This window comes from Ischnura elegans, chromosome 11, assembly GCF_921293095.1.
Source record: "Ischnura elegans chromosome 11, ioIscEleg1.1, whole genome shotgun sequence".
Lineage (NCBI taxonomy): Eukaryota > Metazoa > Arthropoda > Insecta > Odonata > Coenagrionidae > Ischnura > Ischnura elegans.
Genome location: NC_060256.1, coordinates 83,109,281 through 83,132,730, shown reverse-complemented (window position 1 = coordinate 83,132,730; position 23,450 = coordinate 83,109,281). Strand labels below are relative to the sequence as shown.

General features: G+C 39.2%; 1 protein-coding gene across 2 annotated transcripts in view; it reads left to right on the top strand.

Annotated features, from left to right (window-relative positions):
- LOC124167877 overlaps positions 1-23,450 on the top strand; it is a 64,174-nt gene that overhangs the window by 28,358 nt on the left and 12,366 nt on the right. For both annotated transcript variants that reach the window (XM_046545935.1, XM_046545934.1), the window contains exons 2-6: positions 5,941-6,290; positions 11,089-11,246; positions 12,519-12,663; positions 12,979-13,144; positions 17,890-18,119. In XM_046545935.1, the coding sequence (XP_046401891.1) occupies positions 5,951-6,290; positions 11,089-11,246; positions 12,519-12,663; positions 12,979-13,144; positions 17,890-18,119 (1,039 nt within the window). In that variant the 5' untranslated portion in view covers positions 5,941-5,950. The remainder of the gene's footprint in view (positions 1-5,940; positions 6,291-11,088; positions 11,247-12,518; positions 12,664-12,978; positions 13,145-17,889; positions 18,120-23,450) is intronic.

Genomic DNA, 23,450 nt, shown 5'->3' with positions numbered 1-23,450 from the left:
TGTCTTTCCCATTCTCCTTCACTAACACTGGAAAGGTTATACTGGTCCCTTCACACTTGAATCTTCACTTTCCCCCTGCGTGAGCTCTTGCTCACATTCATTGCCGCTGAAGAGGTGGTTTATATATTCACCGGCAGCTCGCCCATCTCCCGGTATATAACCCGGGCCAAATTTTAGAGTGCTCGTCGTCGAACTCGTCAGTCAGTCTTTGCCCTCATAGTTTCTCATCGAAACGTTGGCCTTAAACAGCCTTACACGGTGCGAAGCACGAGAAGATTTTATCAACAGCATTCGCCTGTAAAGTTTACGATATGTATTGTATATCTTATGTTTTCTAACGTATTCTGCCGAGGGATGCGCACAAAAATGCTTTCTGCGGATGAAAGGATGGCTTCAGAAAACTTCGTTAATCAACTCCGTGTGAATAATTCTCACTCGCATTGTAACTGCAATTTGTTTGCTTTTTAAGTTTTACCGTTGTGATAAGTGTTGATAAGCCTTTTCGTATCGCGTATTGGCTCGGATGGAGTTGAAAGCGCACGATAAGCCGCAAAAGCTTCTTATTAGTATCAGGACTCGAAGTGCATGGCTAAATTCATTTAATTCCTTACGCTTACCTTGTATCGGTTTTACCGGAACTGAAACTTCAAAAACTTCCCTTGACTACTGTGATTTTTTTTTCTTAATTTTTACTTCAGCTGTCTGCGTGTAGTCTGTAGAAAATTGACGACATGCTAAGTAAACCCCCTGGATCGAAAAAATAATGTAATTATCGATTGATTATTGCTATTCTTTCCAATTTGGTCCTAAAAATCCGGTAAATAGCACCGTATTTTAAGATTTTTCGCCTTTAATTCAAGCTGTCATTTTCGTTGAATCGAAGACCCAAAATTTTAGAGTCAAAGAATTAAAAAAATGATTTTATCGTAAAAATATGGAAGTGAAGACGTTCTTAAAGTGGAAATGTTGTTTTCTTGGCTCTTCCTTAAATATATAGGAAATTCGGTCACTGATATACTTAATATTTGAAAAAATACAAATACTTTGCATGAAAATTACTATTAATTTGAGTGAAATTTGTTTTCATTTAAACTTATTACCTCCGCTGATTTTGCTTTGAAAAAATAACGAAAATCGAGCTTCTTGAAAGTTTTGTATTCTTCTCACTTTTTGAGAATTCGAGTCGGCGATGATTTGCGAGGTGCAGGTACTATTTGTAGTCCAGAAAAACATATATTATAAGGAGAAGAAAGAGCGTGTATTAGAAAAAATACATGTATTTTCGTATTATTTATTCATGTAGTCTATACGCCAATTTAAAGTCAGATTGCCTTTATTTAAATTTGTGTGTATATTAATGAATTTTCTGCTCAGGATAGTTTTAAAATATTAGTATATTAGCTCAGTGGCGCAGCGAGGGGGGGTTTTGAGGGATAACCCCCCAACCCCCCAGAGCTCAGAGAAATTTTTAAATTTAATCCATTTTACTTAATTGGATTGATACTACTGATAGAATATTGTAAGGATAAATGAAATATCCCTCAGAAAGCCGTAAAACTCACCATTTAGAACAATTTATCTTAAAATTTCGTAATTTATTAATCTCGCACCTACCGCTCATCCTGGTGGGTATTCCATACCCCCACGCACCCCGGTATTAGTTGCACCTAAACCCCCCTGATTCTTCCTAGTCTTAATTCCTAGCTGCGCCCCTGTATTAGCTGTCAATGTACTTCGAATTCCCTCTGCCATTCTGTCTGGCTACGTCTTTCGACGATCTAAGCTCGACTTGGAAAATGTTTTCTTATCTTCCCAGCGTAGAGCTGAACTCCCTGGCAAATACTGTCCAAATATGTGCTCGTTCTATCTATCTTCATACCTCCCCGCAAGCCGCCTCAATAACCGTGGGGCATGGGTTGTGAGGACAACAGCCGACAGGAAATAAAAAGTAAATGCTATAACGAAGGTAGAATTTCTTTAAGCCCTAGATTGTTCGCGGGGAATAAGAAATGCCATACGTTTTCGTTCGGCTAAATATCTCTCTTAATTCATTGTTTTAGCCGAATTTGGAAATATAGTGGGGTTCTTATATGATGCTCTTCGTGTCGTTCTGGGAGATATATATTCTCAATTGCTCTAGCCATCTTTGTCTAGCGCGCAGCCTCCGAACCTATCACGGCTCCCAGCCTAAATCGCTTAATGTATATTTAACGCTCTCTGTACTCCCGTAAGCAGTTTTTTACGAACGACGCAGCTTCCCTTTATATTTTATAAAGCTCACGATTACCTAAGTCTTTGTGCGCCAGATCTCATGTATGCTTGCCGCATACCTATTCAGGGTGTGGTCGGACGAGTGCGAAATAGCATCTATCTTTTACTTTCTCATCCGAAAATCTTCTCACAACACGCTTGACGAATCCTAGCTTCTTCTTCCACAAATATTCCTTGTATGTTTCCGACGGTAGATTCGAATTTTTCGTAACTCCCTGATACCTACTTCACTTTATCTGACGCTTTTATGTTGACACAATCCACTGCATATACATGGGGATAGTTGGACTACCTGCGCAATAAATGTACCGCCGTGCATTTGCACAAATTGAGATCTATTCCCCTTAGACTAACGTCTAGAATTTCAAAGTCAAAGTTGTCACTAATTTCGCAGTAAGGTAGTTTCCTTCATCAAAGGAAACGAAAGGCATTGATTGCGATTCGTTACCCACCATTAGTGTATTCATAATATACAAATTATTTCGTTTTAGAAATACCGGTTTAGACGAATGGCAATGGACCATCTTTATCCTCATTTCAAAAAGGCCATATTGGCGCCCATGCGATTCCACTCCACGTGACGTCACAGGGACCTAGTTTCTATACGAGTAGATAGGAGTTTTACATCTTCTGAGGTTACCAATGCATGCATAAGGCACAAAGCTCAGGGAAACATCTCTTAATAATCACTTATTAAAACTGGCTAAGGTCGGAAAGTTTCCTTCGTTTGATAGGGTATTAATGATCCTTATTTAAGCCAAGCGCTACCAGCTAGCAGGATACTCTGCTATCTGCAAGCAGCCTGCATCGCAGCGGCGCACATATCCTCGCCGCAAGGTCACCTCACACGGCGGCAGCGGAAACCAGAATGACGTCACACGGAGTTTTCCCAACATTCATACTTAGCCGTCGCGTTTTCGCGCGCTTGAAAATTTGCACTTTTCATTTAATCGCGAAAAATAGATATGGTCATTTAAAAATCTAAAAGCGTGAAATACGTACTCCAGGAGTTTCTCCAGAAATCTCTCGATTTAGGCAATAAAAAAATAATAGGAAACCATCCTATACTGTGAGCACGTTATTTACGCTTGCGGGTGAGAACGTGAATGTTCTGACTGAACTAACCAATCTGCGATTATTTATTCCTCCTTGATGGTATATTCTATCGACACTTCCATTCCCTACGTTTTAATGAATATAGCCTGTTGTGCCTTTATTTAAGATATTATTAACGTTGGCTCTTTCACCAATTTATTTTTAATTGTCGTTTATGAAGGTGTTTGAATGTTAAAGAAACCTGTATTATTGTCTTTTACGATAATTCGCCTACTTTACGAGCGGTTGGCGGCGAAAAATCGACGGACTACACCCTATGGCAGATAAGTCGATGACGTCACAGACTGAGGGAATACTTCTCGGGTTCTCCGTCGGGGGGGTCTCAGTCAAAAGGCCCGCTCCTAAAATCCCCGACGACAAAGGGCCCGAGACAAAACGCCCGAGACTAAATCCCCGAGGCGATTTTGTCGCCGGGCCTTATGTCCTCGGGGGGTTTTGTCGTCGGGCCTTATGTCGGCGGGGGTTTTGTCGCCGGGGTTTCTGCGCCGGGCCTTATGTCGGTAACCCTCCGTCGGCTCATGTTTTCCGTGGCCGACGTTTTACTGATATACTCGTGCAATCCAGCGATTTGATCGTTGGATTATTCTTCCTCTTAGAATAATCCTCTAAATTCGCTGGCACAGCAATGGTTTTCCAGGTTTCGCTAGTAGTAGGACCCGCCCGTCTTTGTGACGGTTCGGGATTCCTCGTCCCATCCCTTCCTTCCCTATCCCGTCTCAGGAGGCGTCGTCGGGCTCCTATCGCGGCGGCGCCTCCTTCCTTCTTTCTTCCTGTCCTCCCCCTTCTACGGTGCAGATGTGATAAGCTTCGGCTTCAGACCTCGGCCCAGGAGAGTAACCTCGCGAGCCCTCCGCGGGGTTTCGTATCCACTGATCTATTCGTGCATCGCCATCGGGTCAGATGAGTGTCGAACTGATTGTGAGGTTTCGATCTAGTTACATACCCTTTTCCGGGTATCATGTGGCACGTGAGTGGTCAGCAGCAGCCAATACGGTGTTAGTTGGTCATGGTTGATGCAAGGGCGTACCCAGGATCAAAACTAGAGGGGGCAAGGGGCGTGGTCGTTCAATTGTGAAAGGTTAAGGAAACTAAAATTTCAAGATATTTATAACAGCGCTTTATTAGTTTTTAAAATTATTTGTTCGAAAAAATATTTTTATTTTAATTACATGTTTTTTATGCACTATATCAATTTTATTGGGTGTAAAAAAATACTTTTGTATTGAAATAAATTTACTTTTGCTTCTAGGGGGTGGCAGCTACCCCCTGCTGCCCCTCGCTGGGTACGCCCATGGGTTGATGCCTATGTTCGAACATGTCGTCCGATTTGACGATGCCAAGATTTTGATACAATCCTCAAAATATTTGGTTAGTATCATGAAAGTAGCAATCAAAATTCAGTGGGAAAAGAAAAATTTCGATAGAGACTCAAGTCATTGCAAAACTGTGTGGAAGATGTTGGAAAACCAATGAAGTACCTACATTTAACGGAGCCTACCATATTGGCTGCTATTGACCAATCACATATCACCTGGCTGCGGGCAAGGGTATATAAGACGAAGGGCATAGGGAGATCAAGGAGGGGGGGCACGTGCCTCCCCCAGACCCATATGAAAATATGCAAAATATTTAATACGGTCCCATTACTATTGCATTTGTTTTGTGTTACGTGGTAACCTTGTGCCCCCCAAGAACAAAATCCTGGATAAGGCCTTGCTTTAGCTCCCCCCAGAAAGATATCCTGGATCCGCCCCTGATGACAGGAACCTCGCGAGTTGAACATCAAAACGTCGCATCGGCAATAGTAAACCTGACCCGATGGAGAACCCGAGAAAAATTCCTGTAATTAGTTCACTGGGAATGCCAACCATTCTATTTCACGTCAACAACTCCTGCAAAACGGGTCATAGCATCTCAGCTGCTCCTTGGCCTCGCTCAATGAACTTTCATCGTTCATTATTGTACACACCCATGTGAGCATTCCCATCCTTCAATGAGCAGTTCTCTCTGGAAGAGAGAATGAGCCGAAACTCTAATGATGTCACCAACTCATGGAAAGAATGGGTGGCAAATTTCCTGATTTTTTATGTTAAAATTATAACAGGAGAAAGACTGACTGCGGAATATTTTGTTTGTGTCGCAACTTATATCTTTTCATTACATCTGCTGAGTTACGACACCATTAGTTATCCCTTGGTTAAATTGCTCTCTGCATATGTAGATGATCCATCCCCTATGGTGCAAATGACCTTAGTTGGTGGTCGCATCTTCTGAATAGTATGCCATACTCTTCGGTACCATCAATGCGTGGCATGTTTAAACAGCTTTTTGCCCCTGTTAACAGCATAAAATTGTAAGCAATCTCTCATTTGGGTTATTTCCCTTGACAGTTTTTCCCAAATTAGTGGCTGTCCATGTTATTCTGTGGCCCAAGCAATGGGAATCTACGGTATATATTGTTTTTTAACCTGATTATAATCACATGTTGAGCTTTTTTCATTATACAATCGATGGCAGTGGCTGTGAAATTGATATGGATACTCTTTATTTCAGCTTGACTGCCATGAACGTGGAAGGAGATGTGTCTTCTGAGAGCTCATCGGGAAAAGCCCCAATGAAAATTTATGCAAGTGTTTACGTGCATGAAAAAGATGGTGAAAAGTCTGATAACATCGATGACACGTGGAGGGTGGTTAAGTTGTTAGAAGACTTGAACTGTAAAATAATCAATGATGAGGACTCACCTCCAGATGAATCAGAGGAGGACAGAGAAGCAGAAGAATGTTCGAGCATGAGTGATGACACGTCAGATGATGAAGATTCGAAACCTAAACCCAACACTCACCATGAGGCAGTCATAATTAACCAGATGACAAAAGACACTTTACACAGCTTGGAATCTTGTGAGTACTGACTTGGCTTTAGATTAGCATGTTATGAGTGGGTAACACTACTGATGAACTTTTAGTTAACATTAATGGTGAAATCATACACTCTTTTCGGAAAATAAAGAATTACAATGTGTAAGATTCATTGTATTTTTATAGGTAGTACCCAGGTTTCGTAAATACTTACACTATTAGCAGTGACGTAAATGAATCCTCATTTTTTTTGGGGGGTCTGAGTACTCTTGCCTCCTACACTAAATTCTCCCAACGATGTTTTGTAATTGAATATACACAAATAATATTATGTCTATATGAAGAATTATCACTGCATGACATTGTCATGCCCTCTCGCATAATTTTTTAAACTATATAATTCACACTACAACACATAACTTTGAATTTTATTACCCTCTTTCTTGGGAGGTGGAGGCTTGCCCTCCCCACTATATGCCCCTGATTGTCAGGTTCGATGATGCTGCTAAGTGATGAAACTCATAGGTCTTGCCTATTGGAATTCAACAAACCTTACATAGTGTTGTAAGATCTTAGGTTTTCCTGGTGTAAGAGTTTCAGAAAGGATTCTTGGGTTCTCCACTGGGCTCCCTGTCGATTTCTGTAACAATAATGCCTGTTCGCTATCCGTTTGAAGCCTGTTGGAGATTAAGTGAACTGTGTACGATCAGCCTATGAACAATCTCAGGCCACACACTAATGGGAACAACTAAAGAACAGTTCCAACAGTTTGTACTCTGTTTGCAGCTTGTTCCTTAGAGGGAGGCAACGAGCATTTCGGGAACAGTAGTGAACAAACTCTTAACAGGCAGAAGCTGGTTGGTTGTATGCTATTTGAAAAATACCTTATCATGTTGAATAAAACTTTAGGGCTAGACAAAGAATACCTAATCAGAAATTTCTGTTTGAAAATTTCAGATCTGGAATAGTATGTTCTAGTCCTGGAATTGGATGTGTATGATGCAGTATGGAACTGATATGGAACTATTACGGAAACAATATAGAATGTATCAGTGCTATAGTTGGGAAAAAAATTTGGGAAAAATTGAAATTTCAAACTCCAAATCTTATATTAGTTCCAAGTTGTGCCATGAGATAACTCTGAACAAGTACAAGTACAAGTACATAATCATTTCCGTTTTTTCTTTCTAAAATCCATTGGACAATAGGGAAATTGCATACTTTTTATAAACAGTATGCTGATATACTACAGTAAACACTTAGTACCGCAATATACTTTTTTCCGCTTAAAATTCAGTTTATACTCTAGAAAATGACTCCCAAAAGTCGCCCGAGTTTCGCGGGCTAAAAAATACCGCCCCCACTAATCTTTGGCTGTGACGTCATAGTTCAGTACGAGTCCAAGATCCAAGCCCAGTACCTGCAGGTTTGGAAGAGCCACGTTGCGTTTAAAGGAGAACGTGGGTGAAATAAGGAAAAATTACAAGTGGTGCATTGTTCCTCTGTGCAATAACACCCCAGAAAAAATTTTCGTCTGCATTCCCATGGAGGAAATTAGAAGAAAAGCCTCGATGCATGCCGTCTGTCGGGATGAGCGTTACGGAAAAATAAGAGTATGATAAACCCGTGTGCTATGTGAGCGAAGATAACTTTAATATAAATAATATTTCCATATTTCATTGACTGAATAACTTGAAACTGAGATTTTTCGATAATTCGGCCGCCGTAGAATAAAAACTCAACTTCCGAACAAAAATCGAGATAGGTGTTTCTCGATGGTTACGATCGTTACGATGGACTCAAATTATTAAGGCACTTGTTCAATTTCAGTTACGGAAGGACATAGAAAATTCCATGATGCTTAAAATCAAGGGAGGAAATATGAAAATATAGAGCAACGTTGATCCTCATGCATTCGAGTGCCAGCCAAGAAGACAGCGTTTTCTTCTACTCTCGGCGTCAAAATGATGTGCCGCTGTACTTTGCAAATTTATATCCTGGCTTCACCACATGCTATAATAATGAATTCAGATTATTTTATTACAAAAAAATTGAAAAATGTAGACATGGTCAGTGCAATAAATGACTCCGCGCACCGAAAAATTAGCCGTTTTGTCAACTTCATGAACTTTGCAACTCAACCTAAGGAAAACTACTATGTCTACAGCATTCATCTTCCACATTAATTTACACTCATCAGTGCGGATTAATAAAATGGCTTTTGGGTATTTTTAGAACTTATATTTTGTTATAAATTAATGAAAATATTTAAACATTATCTTGTCCCATAGTTTACCCCGAAAGATAAAGGAAGTTGTAGATGGAAAAAGAATGGAATCCAGAGGTGGTCACAAAAAATGAATCGCAGCATTCTTTGATTTAATTCTACGCCGTTGCTTGCTTTTCAAAAAAAAGTTGAGTCACAAGAGGAATGTTCCGCGGCCTTTGATTTGGAAACTATGGAGATAAGAATGGACATGTGTGGATCAGCAATTTCCATTTAGTTGGCTGTCAGGATAAACCAAGGATCCATTTAAAGGTTGTCAGGCCATCGTATAAAGATAGGACTGATGTGCACCACAGGGGAAATGGGGTGTTTGAGGGAAAGTCAAAGCCAAAGTTGCCCAAAGAATGTGCAGTTCTATGTTGCTCTTTCCCCAGTTAAAACCAAATAGAAATTGGATTGGGATGATATTTTCACCACGGGTTCCAGTGATAGTGAAAGTGCAGGTGATCACGGTCATCGTCGAAAGTCATCCCTCTAGGATTTCCGATACGGAATTTTTAAGTGACAACCGATCGCAATGACGATGAGCTCGCCTTTAGAGAAGGTTTCAGATATATCGTGAGAAAAGCTCCCAAAATGTATTAAAGACTCTGTTTGGAAAACATGTACATTTTAATGCTAATTTAGGAAGTATTTCATTTCAAAAGTAACTTATTAACACCTGAAGACGTTGTGTTTATTATATTGATCGAAGGGCGATTGACCGATTCTTTCTGCAGAATAGGAAGTGGCTTCGGGGTTTTTAGTCACAAGATGGTAGATTGTGTTGGAAGTTCGTCTATATTATCGCTACTAAATTGAAACATTAATCCTCAGAGCTTCCTGTCGCCCTCAAGGCAAGGTATTTTTAAGTTGAAAGTATCATCGACAGCTTCGAGGTGGAAATAAGTTCACCATAAGACTACCGGACTGCCAAAAGAATACACATTTCACCTGGGTATACGCTTTCGCCAATATTATACGCAAGTTTCACTTTGTTATGAACTATAAAACATTAAAGATCAGCTACCTTTCCATTTCTCGGCATCGACTTTCCGAGCCGACGAATTCTACAGTTTCACTAAAATACCCTGTTATCATGATGGAATCAGTAACAGGAAGCTTGCTAGGATCAGCCTAAGAATAACCATATGTCTTCATCTTTACGCAATCTATCGCTTTCAATGGAGGAGAAATAGATCAAATAATAGCCCTGAAGTCACAATGAACAACTCCGATACGTCTACACTTCAATAAATGAATCATAACCACGCCGTCGCATGTATTCAAGTATTCAACCTATACTATGGCCGTGCCGCCGTGCCTCGTACTGAACTATGACGTCACTTTTCTACCAGCCAATCATCGGGCGTTTTCGCTTCTCACTTGCATTTGAAAATTCTCGTGAACTTTGATGCATTAAATATCGCAAACCACGTCATAAAATAATAAAAAAACTTTCACCGAGGTATGCAAACATATATTTTTAAATAATTTTGGGGCTATTGATTATATCTGAAATATATGCAAGTTCCCTATTTACAGTAGGGCTATTTTTTTACAGATTTAAAAGGTAGTTTAACCGGCATGCTTATAACTTAAGTTTGGATTTCAGGGGTACACCATACCGACCCAACTACAGCACTGGAATGTATGGAACAAATATGGAACAGTTGGTACTTTGATGAAGAACAGAAATGGCAATTTCCACACTTTTTAATTACAAATAGAATTTTAATAGAACAAAATATTGAAGTAAAAGGGTTATAAAGTAAAATTGAAAGCTCCCTTTTATGAATGAATGGCCTTCCTTTTGTAGATTAGTTGAAGCTGTCGCTAACTCTTGCCGGGCAGTTTACAATTTCTTCCACTCCCCTTGACCTCATCATCAACTGTTATACATGGGTTCTTGTTGTTTATTCTCTTGACATAGATTCCTTCCCTCATTGAATGGTTCTCCCAGAACAAGGCAGTGTTCTGGAAATTTAATGAGGTCATCAAGTTGTAGGCGGTAGCTTTCATGCTTCTTAGGCTGTTTGACACAGGGCATGTTATGGCACAGGTTAGCAATGAAAATATTTGTTGAAATTGCAAGAATGTGAGCTCTGAATCAGAGCAGGAGCTATTTTGCCATCTCGCATACTCGCCTGGGTCCTAGTAATTCTCCGCTTTTGCACAGTGCAATTTTGATTGCACCTTGGTACATTTGTCAGATTGTGCAATGGGGTGCCCCTTGTATAATGGCCGTTAAATTTGTGAGAGAAATGCTGAATGACAAAAATTTGTGTTGTCGTATCTCATCTTTCCTCTCTAGCTTTCAAATTCTTTTAATGCATGCACTCAGATTTGGGACCATTTTGAATTACCACAATGGAGGTAGAGGCAAGAGCACAAGAAATCTACCTGGTGCAGCTAAATGGTTTATGGACTTAGAATAACTGGGACTAACTGCTTGTCACTCATTAGTGCAAATCAGCTATAGATTTTAGAAATTGATTATTTTCATAACCATGGCTCTAAACATGTTCATATGCATGTTATGTTTTCTGATGTAACATTAATTTCATTTTGTAGTGGCTAGTAAAAATCCTGATGCCGGTTGTTTTATCCTGTATATCTTTGCACGGCAAATTGGCAACAAATTGAAAACTAGTGACAATAATGACGTGGACGTCTTCCAGCTTTGGAAAGCAATTAATAAACCTACCATTCCGACCATATTTTTTGTTCAGGTGAGTTTTCTTTCTTTTGGTGCATGTGGGACTGTGCTGTTTTCTATTGTAAAAAGTTTTGTAGCCTTCAAAATTTTCCTAGTATTTAAATATTTATTAAAACTGACGGTTCATTGGCAATATCTGTTTATGTGAAACTGAATATAAATCTAAGGGGCACTAAGACATGCAGGGGCTGTTCAAGTTTTATGTACTTATACTTGAACCGTCTTTACTAACATTATATTTGTTAACTCAAAAGTTAACACAAAAGGCTTCCCAGAGGCAAAATGTGAGATGATACCATGCAGCCAGGCATTGGGGTAGTATTCAGAATGCCATCACTCAACATTTCTTGATCAGTCTCATGCATATCAAAGTGAAATTGTGTATATAAACCTTGTAAATACATATGTTGGAAGTTATATTCATCATTGGTCGTCGCCAAAATGGGTTTACCTAATAGTTTGGAATTTTTTTCTCCAATGGTGTTTATCTCTAAATTCCCCAGGAATTTTTTTATAAATTGTACGCTCTAGTGGGTTGGCCAACATTGTCTAATACATATTATCCAATTTTGAAAAAATTTCAGATCTAAGATCCTGAAATATTGGGACAACTTTCCTGAAGTAGGCAATTTTAATTGTGAATGAAAGTCATATTATGGCCCAACCCAACGTACACCCCTTGTCCTGACTGCTAATCCTTCTCAAAGGGTCCAACTCACTTTTTGTCAGAACAGTCAAGTATCTCTCACCTTTTTCCATAGAATATGATTCAGGTGAGGGGAATATTATCACCTATCTAAACATTAGTTTGGCTCCAATGCAGAGCATAACCTGGATGACGAGAGGTGATAGTGCCTGTTCGGACACTTCAGGAATATTCCTCAAATTCAGTTGCCCAATTTCAGCTCTTCAACAAGCCTTAGTAAGTTTTAAGCCTTAGTGCTCTTGTGGTTGAAGGATACTCTCTGCTTGTGAATAGAGACCCTCTTCCTATTTTTGTGACTTTCTTCATGCTGTTTCACATCAGCGGCATGTATAGATCCTCATTTTGGGGAGAGGGGGCAAGCCCTTCGTTATGTTCCCTCGTGAGGGGAATATTATCACCTATCTAAACATTAGTTTGGCTCCAATGCAGAGCATAGCCTGGATAACGAGAGGCGATAGTGCCTGTTCGGACACTTCAGAAATATTCCTCAAATTCAGTTACACAATTTCAGCTCTTCAACAAAAGTTTTGGCAAAAAATTATCTGAATTAATTATGATTTGTCTTATCTCTGTCATCAGGGTAATTCAGAAAATGATGCTGATGAGGTTCCAGATATCCTCTTAAATTCAGAAAATGCCACGGATCGCAACAAAAACACCATCACCAGCGTAACCACCATTCCCAAGTCAGCAAATGTCCTTCTAGTTTACCTTCCTAAACCTGGTAAGTCTGTTTGTTACTTTTTTTCATTCCATGTTTTCTGCCAGTTATCAATAATGATTCAGAGTATGTTTATTCAAGAATCACCAGATCAACAGATCAAGAGCATATTCCCAAAAAGAAAATTCTTTCACCCCCTCAGTCCCCTATAGTATGTGAAATGCCATCAGAAAAAAATCCTCTGGATTAGAATTAACCACGGATCTTTGGCATTTACCAGAATATTATTATTATTAATGTGATTTTATTGGTTTTTATAAACATGGTCTTGAATTCCTCTGTAAATGGACCTATAATGCTGATTTTGTTTAATTTCAGAAAATTTAAATGTGTCTGTGCCAGAAATTCTCAGGGAGGAGTTACTCAAGAACTTAGAAATTCACACCAGTTTGATAAATGTGAATAGGATGTTAAGAGAAAAGGGGTGCAAATCAAGTCCCAAGTTCAGCTCAACAGTAATTGAAGATTTGCATCTGACAAACGGGTATGTAATGATTACCTTCATTTTGCGCCATTGTCAATTTTACTTTTAAAAAATAGTGTACATTCCTGATGTGGATCTTGAACGATAGAATCACTTCCATGTGGAATCAGTAGGATACATATCAATGGCTAATTTCTAACAACACGTATCTCAAAAATATATATTATAAAATATAATATGAAAATAAATAAATATATATATATATTAGAGATGGGTCGAATAGTAGATTTCTCGAATTCGAATATCGAATTCGAATATTAAATCATTGCTCGAACATTCGAATACCTCGAATACCAGAATATTATTAATATGATGAATGCTGGAATGTTTGACTCGGTTGCCTATGCAGCAGGTAACACAACATTTTGGGGAGTAATTTTGATTTCCTTTAAATGATTCGAACAGGAATTTAGCTGATTAATGAATATTTTAATTTTATGGAAACAATTGGGCATATAGTTAATTCAACTAACATCGCTTTACCCCACTCCTGCTGCCAAGTGCTAGCTGACAATCTGAGGCATTTTGAAAAATACAAGCTCTTTTCCACCGGATTTTCTTCAATTATTTTCAGTCCATCTTTGGGAGTTCTCACGAGATAAGAAAATAAATTGGAATGCTATCAGGGAGAAACCAAATATTCTGAGAAAATATCCCTTTGTCTGCGACTGTAACAATAAAGATTTATAGCACCACTCATAAATTGTAACTTGATATATGTTTTCGGAAAAAAATACCGCATCAACTTCCGAGAAGCTCTGCTGCTCGTATCTAGTTTCGCCAGAATGCTAAGTCTCCGTCGTATTTTGATATTTATTTCTTTGCGTAAAATGCTTAAATAAACTCAGAAATACGTCGTGTTTGGTCTTATTCTTTTTGAAATTACGCGCACATTACTAATATTTCAATTCAATAAAGGTGTAACATCAATTGACGAAAGTCATTCTTAGACACCTTTTGTGCTAATAGATGACTCATGCAGCGGTTGACCTCCACAGAAATGGGGAACTTCGAAGCTGGTAGGAAAAAAAAGGTCAGTGGGGGCGAAAAGGGAGGGCCCGAAACACGTTTCTATTGTTCTCGTGTAACTTGGTATTTTTTCGAAGCTAAGGTCTTCGTAATATGATCCCTGCGCGAGCTGTGACCTTTTTTTATTTCGAAGAAGAGGAAAGCCTCAGAGGGGGGGGCTAGTGCTGAATGGAGAGGGATACCGGATCTTGGGAAATGCGCTAATGCAAGTATCCCACGGTACTCACACAGCAGTTGACCTCCAGAAATGGGGAACTTCGAAGCAGGTAGCCAGAAAAAGGTCAGTGGGTGAGAAAAGGGGGGAGGGCGTGAAACACGTTTTTATTGTTCTCGTAACTCGATATTTTTTTCGAAGCAGGGGTCTTCGTAATGCGATCCCTGCGCGAGCTGGGACCTTTTGTTTGATTTCGGAGAAGAGGAAAGCGTCAGAGTGGGTGAGGCGAGTGCTGAATGGAGGGGGATAGCGGATCGTGGGATATGCCCTAAGGTTGCTATCCCACGGCACTGAAGTTCTCCTGGTGGGGGGAATCGGGGATTTTCGGAATTTTTCACCCGACCATTTTCGGTTCCCCTCGTCGAACTCTTTTCACCGCTAAAATCCACGAATTTGATGTAATTCGTCAACTTGCGTAAAACGGCGCTGCGGGCACTAAATGACTACAGTTCTCTACATTTTTCCGAGTCAACTACCAACGACGTGCGTGCGACAGTGTATGACGCGAAATTCAAAGTATTCGAGGTATTCGAGGCGGTACTTTTCGCATAACTATTCGAAACCTCGAATATCGAATACTTTCTAATATTCGAGGTATTCGAGTATTCGCGGATACTATTCGCACATCTCTAATATATATTTTTAATTGTACTCTGAAATTAGAAACCAAAAATTCATAGAACTGAAAAATAAGCATAAATTTCCGCACTAAATGTTGTTTTTTTTGCTTGAATTTTATTTTTTAAATGTCATTACACTTTGTTTAAGATACCCTTCTCAAACCAGCCAAATATTGAGAAATGTGTTGTTAGAACTTAGCCATCGATATGGACTATAAATTAGATAAAACATATAAGAATATGTGCACAAGGACTTTGGCCCCCCCCAAAATGAGGATAATATTTTTGCACTTTAGCTCTTTACTGCACTGCTTAAATCTGTCTTAGAACCCACATAGCAACGAACCTCTCAGAGACGTCTCACTATGGTCTCGAATGACTCGAATATCACGTATGTCTCACAGATGTGTCGGAGATGTAATCTTGAGACGTTCAGGAATTAAAAAAAAACGTATTTAAACGCCATCAATGCCTTCCATATATATTTTTCGGTGCAAATCTGCAGTTTTGATTATTAAAATCACGACATTTAATATGTGTTTCTTATTTTCAAAAGGTGATCCATCACAAAATTTGTCGCTAAAAATGATCGAGAAAAGTAGGCCATAACTGTATAATTTAAATTTAATCAGTTTTTTGCCTAAATTTAAAGCATACCATAGTACAAAGTCTAATGAGACATCTCAGAGACTTATGTGAGACGTCTCGAGAGATGTCACATAGACCATTTTTTTGGACATAGTGACATCTCAGAGATGCCTCTGAAGCTCTCAGAATGTCTTTGAGACGTAACATGTGATATTCGAGACGTCTCAGAGACGTATCCGAGACGTATTTCTGCTATGTGGGAACTTGTAATGCATCAACTGGTTGCATGGAGTTTAAAAATTTGACATTAATTTTAACCCTTTCGAGACGGTGAAGTTCTCGTCTTAGCATGACTGAGCCCCGAGAGATTCTTCCGTCCCCTCCGTATGGAGCATTTTCGCAGGGCATTGGTGAAGAAGGTTCTCGCTGATAATCATGCACTCTCAGCACCAACCTTTTTCGACCCTTCCTAGCGGGGACTCCACATTATCTCAGACTCCGAGGGTACTTGGGCTCCCTCCCTTCGGGGTTTAAAACCCTGCCAGTGGCATTGGTTCGCCGTCAATCATGCTTTGTTTATAGGAATTAGCTATATGGATTACTGTTTCCTGCACGCAAATTGCAGACTTTGAATTGAATTCCTTGTTTTATTGTGAGAATTGTCAAATTTTCAACGAAGCTCTACCGTCAATATTAATGCATTTAATGCAGCAACAATTTCCATGTTGATGTTTATACTGAAATTGAGATATAAGTTTTTATTTATCGTAGAATTTCGTTTAAAAGTTGTAAACGCTGCTCAAAAGACATTCAATTATTTGTTTGTATTTTTGAGAAAAAAAAACAAATATTTATTTTGAAAACTGACTTAATGAACAATTGAATGACCATGGTCACTTACCACAAAGAGGGGTAATATAAGACGAGGGGTCCGGGTACCTACTTTCAGATAGCCAAAGTCCCGCTTTGTTGGGTCCAGAAACTAAGACTTCGCAAACCTGTGACTGTCATAAAAGCGGGAGAGCTAGGAAACGTATATATTCGGCATTCATTCACCTGCGTAGGAAAATTTCCGACGAAAATATATGGCTTTCATCTCCCGGGTCAAGAAATGTCCAGACGCATATTTACATCTTTAGTAGGAAAAAGGTTAAGTATCAGATGCTATGGAGTACGAGTGCTTATTCAAAAATTATTAACCTTAACTTAAATTGATCTTGCCAAAAATATTTTTTATATAGCCTAAGGAGTTGGCGTATGCAATTAAAACTCTAGTTTTTCACAGCTTGAAGTCTTGAGGCACCTTCCTCTATTTAGATGTAAACTCATGAGAACGCATATTATGGCATTTTGTTTTTATAACCTCCCCCCCTCCTACCCCCCGGAAATGTAAAACATATAAAAACACAATTATTTTCTTTCATAAAATGAAACAAAATATTTTTTTTAATGAATTTAAAAAAATTTTCTTTAACAAATGATGTTTTTTTCGATTATGAAAAGTGTTAAAATTAGTTTAAAACCCATTACTTACAGTTAGAACCCTGTTTTTTAAAAAAATTCCCCCCTGGTTTTGGACGCCCCCCGCAAACGAAATTCCTGGCTACGCCACTGCCTGCTAGCTCAAATTAAGTGGAAAAATCATTTTCCTTGATTGGGATTGTCTCTCGGATCTCTCGAACGTTCTTCCCAAGTTGCACCAGATGTTCTACCACTTGAACTAGCTAGGCATCTTCCTCTGCATAGTTTCTCGCAGGAAGGAGATGAATTGGTAGTTCAAGTGGTATAATATCTGGTGCAAATTTGGAAGATCTGGTTCCTGTTCCTTGTTACGGCAAAAGAATTTTCCTCTGTAGAATTTTTGCTCTGTAACAACTTGCCTATTCTTCTGCATACCCACTGCATTCTTTTTGCCTGGAGTAGGAAAGTAGAGGAGTGGTGGTGCAGGAAGTATGCATCTCAATTTCTATCAATTTGTATATTTATTCCATGATTTTTCAACTGTGAGACATAATTGGTTGAAGTTTACGACATTCATCCTCATAACCAGCAGCACTTATTTTCCTTGCAGGAGCAGTATGGTCAGATGTCTGACTGCTTAGGAATGTATCCCAAGTGCTCATCTGTTTTAAAAATTAAATCTTTTTGGCTTAATTGGAGTAGCATCAACATTTTGTGAAATCAGTTCAATTTCAATTTGAAAATTTTGAAAAAAATTGACTTTGTTTGATTCAAGATGGAAACCTCTGATTTGCTGAGAACTAATGTGTGCTTGATTGATCTGTTTACTTCAGAGAACCTGCAGCGTTACCGGAGAAGTATAGCTGTGAGAGGAATTTTTTGGCTTATGCTTTCCTCTTTGGCACCTACAGTCCAGGTCTGGATTTAGATAACCTGGATGAAGATGTACCTCTTGATAAAAAAAGTCTAAGGGTCTTGGAGGAGGAGTTCGGAGTAAAACTTGAATTTTGTGTTGAAAACCATTTAATGAAAAAGGCAGATTTTGAAAAAAAGCTGCTTGAAAGTAAGTATGAATATGACAAGCAACATATGCTATCTTTACATTCTATCAGCCAACTGGCACTGTTGGTTGAGGGAAATAACTGATTCCATTTCTAGGACTGTAGTCCTATCAAAATTTAACTAAGCTTAAATATATACAGCTCCTTTATCCAACTATAGTTTGAGGGTTGTCTTGATTTTCTGTCCTGTTATATGGGTTTCATGACAACCATTTAAACTATGTACTGACTGACAAACCGTTTGGATGCAATTATTATGCACTATTTGAAAATTGGCTATTACATATTTGCTATTTAAGCAAATTCAAATTTTTCCACTTCAAAGATCTTTTGAAATTTACATGTAAAGTCAAGTTCTCCTATTTTTCTCCTCTTGTATTATTTACATAAAATATGTAAATAAAAATGTCGTCTTTGGGAAATGTCAACATCTTCTGGGGACTCCTATGTTTTTGTACAGCCCTTTTCATTATGTGCACATGGTTGGAGGTGGAGGCTTGCCTTTTAGCACTCTTTTTATTTTTGCATTTTCGGGGAATCTGCCTGAGCATTGAGTCTGGTGTTGGTGTTAAAGGTGTTTGGAATGGGGCAAGAATAGGAACTCATTGTTTAATTCCACCTCCACTTATTTTGGGTCTCTTTGTTGCTCATTGAATGTGGTTTTGACTGGGCATCCTCATTTGCACAATACAGTAAACTCTCTGAGAATGTTGTTGTGTAGTGGCTTCAATCATTGGTAGTGAGGCTGTAGGCCGAGATACATATAATGAAGAAAGTATTCCTTGTATCTCAAAGTAATCAGGATAGTTTTAATGTCTTTTTCAATGCAATGGCATTGGAAGTGCTTTTTCTGCTTCAGTAATTACATCCTGGTTTGCATGATATCTTTGAATGGATTAATTATAATTATACCTCCATAAAGACTCCCAAGACTACCCCAATTTAATTTATATCAGGTAATATTTCTGGTTACCAGGGGAATCCTTGCCTCCCTACTTAAATGGTATTTTTTTCCTATAAAAGTACAAAACCTGTACATTCAAGTACAGTAGATTCCGGTTAATTGGGACATATCGGGACAGGCGCACCTTGCCCCAGTTAAGCGGCTGCCCCAATTAGGCGAAATATCCCATATATGGCATAAACAAACGTTTAAATGATAGAAAGAAGTCTAAAAAATGTTTATAATTCAAATGAAATTTATTAAACTAATCATTTTCTAAATAAATCCGTGAGAATAATGTATTTATTAACATTTTTCAATATTTTTTAAAAATCTTAGCTAAAAATATATTTCACAGCCTCAGGCGACGCTGAATGATTTTCTTTTACTGATTCCTATGAAAGAAATATTCACGTTTTATTAGTTAAGAATATGTGATTCCCTAATATTTCTTTTACTTATAAACATGCCAGTACTTACTGTTCAAATCTTATCTCCTCGTCTGAGGAATTTGTCTAATGTACCCTGCTGCATTCTCGTCATCCTTGTCGCGCGAACAAAGTCGGCACAGACATCTAATGACGACATTGGGCTACCTTCGTTGCCCTCTTGCATAAAGAAGAGTTTGAACCCCTCAACGAACCGCTTTGGATCTTGAGATGTCACTCGGCTACACTCAGGAGTGATTTCATCTCCATCACTATCCTCACCTTCCGCTTCACCTTGTTGCCTGCATAATATGGTTTCAACAGTATCATCTTCACAGTTTTCATTGGTGTCATAGCAGTCCAAATTGCAGTCAATATTATCGAACTCTTCATGGCTTGTTACTTGGTGCAGTTTCGAGCTGAATTCACTTTCAGGTTCTGCTGGAATGTCGACAACTGCGTTGGAATGGTTTAAACTGCAATGATAAAACCGCCAGCTTTCAGCTAGAAACATTATAGCCTGCAGAATGTTTACCTTTGAACTTACTTCTTTGGCGGTGGGTGACGATGTCAAAAGGTTGTCTTCTACAGATTCTAGAATATAATCTACTAATTTCCCACGGTAAAGTGTTTTCAAATTTTTAATGATCCCCATATCCATTGGTTGCACCAAGGATGTTGTGTTTGGGGGTAGAAATTCCAACTGAATATTTTTTTAGCTCACGTGAGTAATTGGGATGCCCCATACAATTATCAAGTACAAGAAGAATCTTTCTTGATTTTTGTGCTAATTCTTTATCTCAAGTGGTCAACCAATGAGTAAAGATGCTTGCAGTCATCCATGCTTTGCTATTGGTGTGGTACTGCAATGGTAAACTGTTTATTCTAAGCCCTTTGAAGCATTGAGGCTTAGCCCTTTTCCCAATGACTAGATGAGTTTTTTTTTAACAGTTTCTGAAATATTCGAACAACACAAAACAGTGATGCAATCCATCACCTTTTTGTAGCCTGTTAGTCCTACAGAACTGTAACAAAGAGACCCATTGGTGTTGCTCGGTAATACAGTCCCCTTTCATCGGCATTGGAAGTGTCATCAGCAGAAAACTTCTGGAGTAACTTGGGCAGTTCGCTCAATTTCCACTACTCTGCACTCACAAAATCAGCATTATTTTTTTCTCCGTGAGCTCTCTTAACTTTTATTTCATTTTCTTTCATTTCATATTCTTGTCTTCCTTCTAGACAGCCAACCATCTATTGCCTTAAAATGGTCATGACCAAGTTTCAAAGCTAGTTCCTCCGACTTCTTTTTTAACATTGGACTGCTAACTCTAACCTCTTGTTCGCTCTCAATCAAAAACCATTGGTTTAAGGCATCCTCAACATCTGGATCCTTACCTTGACATGTGCATTTTAGGGGTGGTGCTTGCTTTCCATTGTGGCTCCATTCTTCTCTCAGCTTATCCTGTTGATGCAATAACCGAGCTATCGTTGATTTCGGCACTCCAGTTATCTCAGCCAAGCGGCAATGACTGGATTGGGGATGATCTTTAATTTTTTCTAGTATAGCAATTTTTTCAGCAAGTAAAAGGTCCTTATGTGGCATTTTACTCAAGAAAAGGAGTGTTATTGAACTCTTGGCACTTAAACAGTATCACTTATTCAGGGTTCCCTTAGATCGTAGATCAGAAGATAAATCCCACCACAGACAATGGTTTTAGACTGTTCGTTCTGAGTTGACTAGTTCCGAGTGGTAAGAAAAATGACTTCTGGGCATGCGTCAACTGCTGAGATGGGGATGGAAAAAAGAAAAAGGAACGAAGAAGCATTGCAATCTTCTAATGGCGATAGCTCAGTTGTATAGGTAGTGGAAAGTGGGAGAGGGGATAGACCACATGAGTTAGTTGAATTTTGTGTAAGATGACGCAAACAAAAAGCTTTTGGTAAGCAACATTGTTTATGTCAACCAGTCTCCTCTGCTCGACATCGGCGAGTAATCTCTATAATTTGGCTCGTACCCGCTTGTATCGTGAACCCTCAGCATGGGTGTTGCCACTTCTTATCTTTATCATCATCCCGGGTTGATTCTATCATCTGTAGCCCAGAGGAGTCCTCTCCTCTTCAAAACAACATTACGTTGAATGAGGTCTCGTGGTCGGACTGAATCCGAATCCTCTGATGGACTAGAAGAGCTTTAAGAATAAGGCAGAAATAGGTACCCTTGTGAACAAAAGGACTAATTGTTAAAAAAACAGTACGAAAAATTTTTAATTTCCTAGCGGGTGTAGCCAATGTCGCCGACTCTTGGCCCAATAAAGCGGCATGCTGTCCCAGTTAAGCAGAGAAAACTCTAGGATATTCTACGATTTGTTTCTGTTCTACAAGATCTGCCCCAATTAAGCGGCTGCCCGTTATAACTGGTGGACACACTTACTGGAATCTACTGTACAATGAAAACAAAAATATCAAAAGTTTTAATGAATTTTTGTCTTAGGTAGTACTTAAAATGTTGTTTTCCGAGGCTCATTTAAACAAATTTTCCAAGAATGCTTAGGGGTTATGGAATACCCCCCTTCCAGTGGGAAGGTTTATCTATATAGCCCCTAAGCCCCTGGCAGCATTGCTGGCCCCCCAACATAAAACTCCTACCTTCACCCATGCTTGGCTATGCTAGTGCTCAGGACAACAGGTTGGAAGCGCTGTTGGAAGGGCAAAGTTGCTTTAAAAAACCCAGCTTCAGTGATTGGCAATGATCAGAGTTCAGTAAATAATTTATACTTAGTAATTTTCACCTTTTACCCCTGTGCTCTGATTGGTATTGTAATATTAAGGGGGGGTTTTTCATTTTGATGACTTACTCTGCTGTGAGAGATGAAGTACACGAAGAACCAGCAGTTCAACACATTGTAATATAAAATCAGTAATTGATATTGACTAGTACCCACACAGCACACGGCTGTCCACCAAGTGGCCTACGGATGTGCGTAGGCCATCCGCATTTATGCCAGAGGATGTCCACTGCATGTCCGCATGTCAGTAAAAAAGACTGCCTATGGATGTCCTGAAGGCGTCTGCTCCGACACATTTAGGACACATTTAGGTTAGGACTGAATTTTGTTTCTTACTAATAAATAAATACTATTCCGGACAAGAATTTAAATAAATAAGGCATAAATTTCATATACAATATTTATTATACTTCTTTTATACAAGAATCTAACACAAGACGTTACATATTACTTATTTGCCTTCTTCCCCTGCAAGTGCTCCTTGGCATGCCTGATCCACTTTCTCACAGTCACATATGCAGATTAGAATCGTGTGTGATGCAAAGCATATCAGTGGTGAAATGCAACACCTTATGTGAGCACTGAAAAGTAATGGTTACAGTGTCTCTACCATAAAAAGAGCGATGAAAGAAATACACCCGCTTCAAGATGACGACCACAAGGGGAAGAAGCCATTGGCATACGTATAACTTCCATACATCTCCGGAGTCACCGATAGAATCGCTAAAATCCTTCAAAAAGGCAACATCAAGACTCGCTTCTGCACAGTGAAGAAAATTAAAAATATCCTGCCTTCACCGAAGGATAGCCATCCTCCCTTTCAATCCATGGGAGTGTATGAGGTACCCTGTTGCTGCGGCAGAAGCTACGTGGGACAGAGCAAGCGTTCTATCTCCCAAAGGCTTAAAGAGCATGAGAGAGCGTTGAAACTACATCTGTGGGACGCATCAGCGGTCGCTGAACATTATGCCTCCAACCCTGGGCATAAGATAATGTTTAACGCTTCACGGGTATTGGCAAAGAGGGAAGAATATCACCCGCGTCGTATGCTTGAATCCGTCGAGATAGCGAGAAGGTCAAATAACTTCAACAGGGAGGATGGATATAACCTCAGCTGCAAACGGAGAGGGTTCCTGGCCCAATCTAATGACCAACGGCTATCGCCTTCCGTGAAAA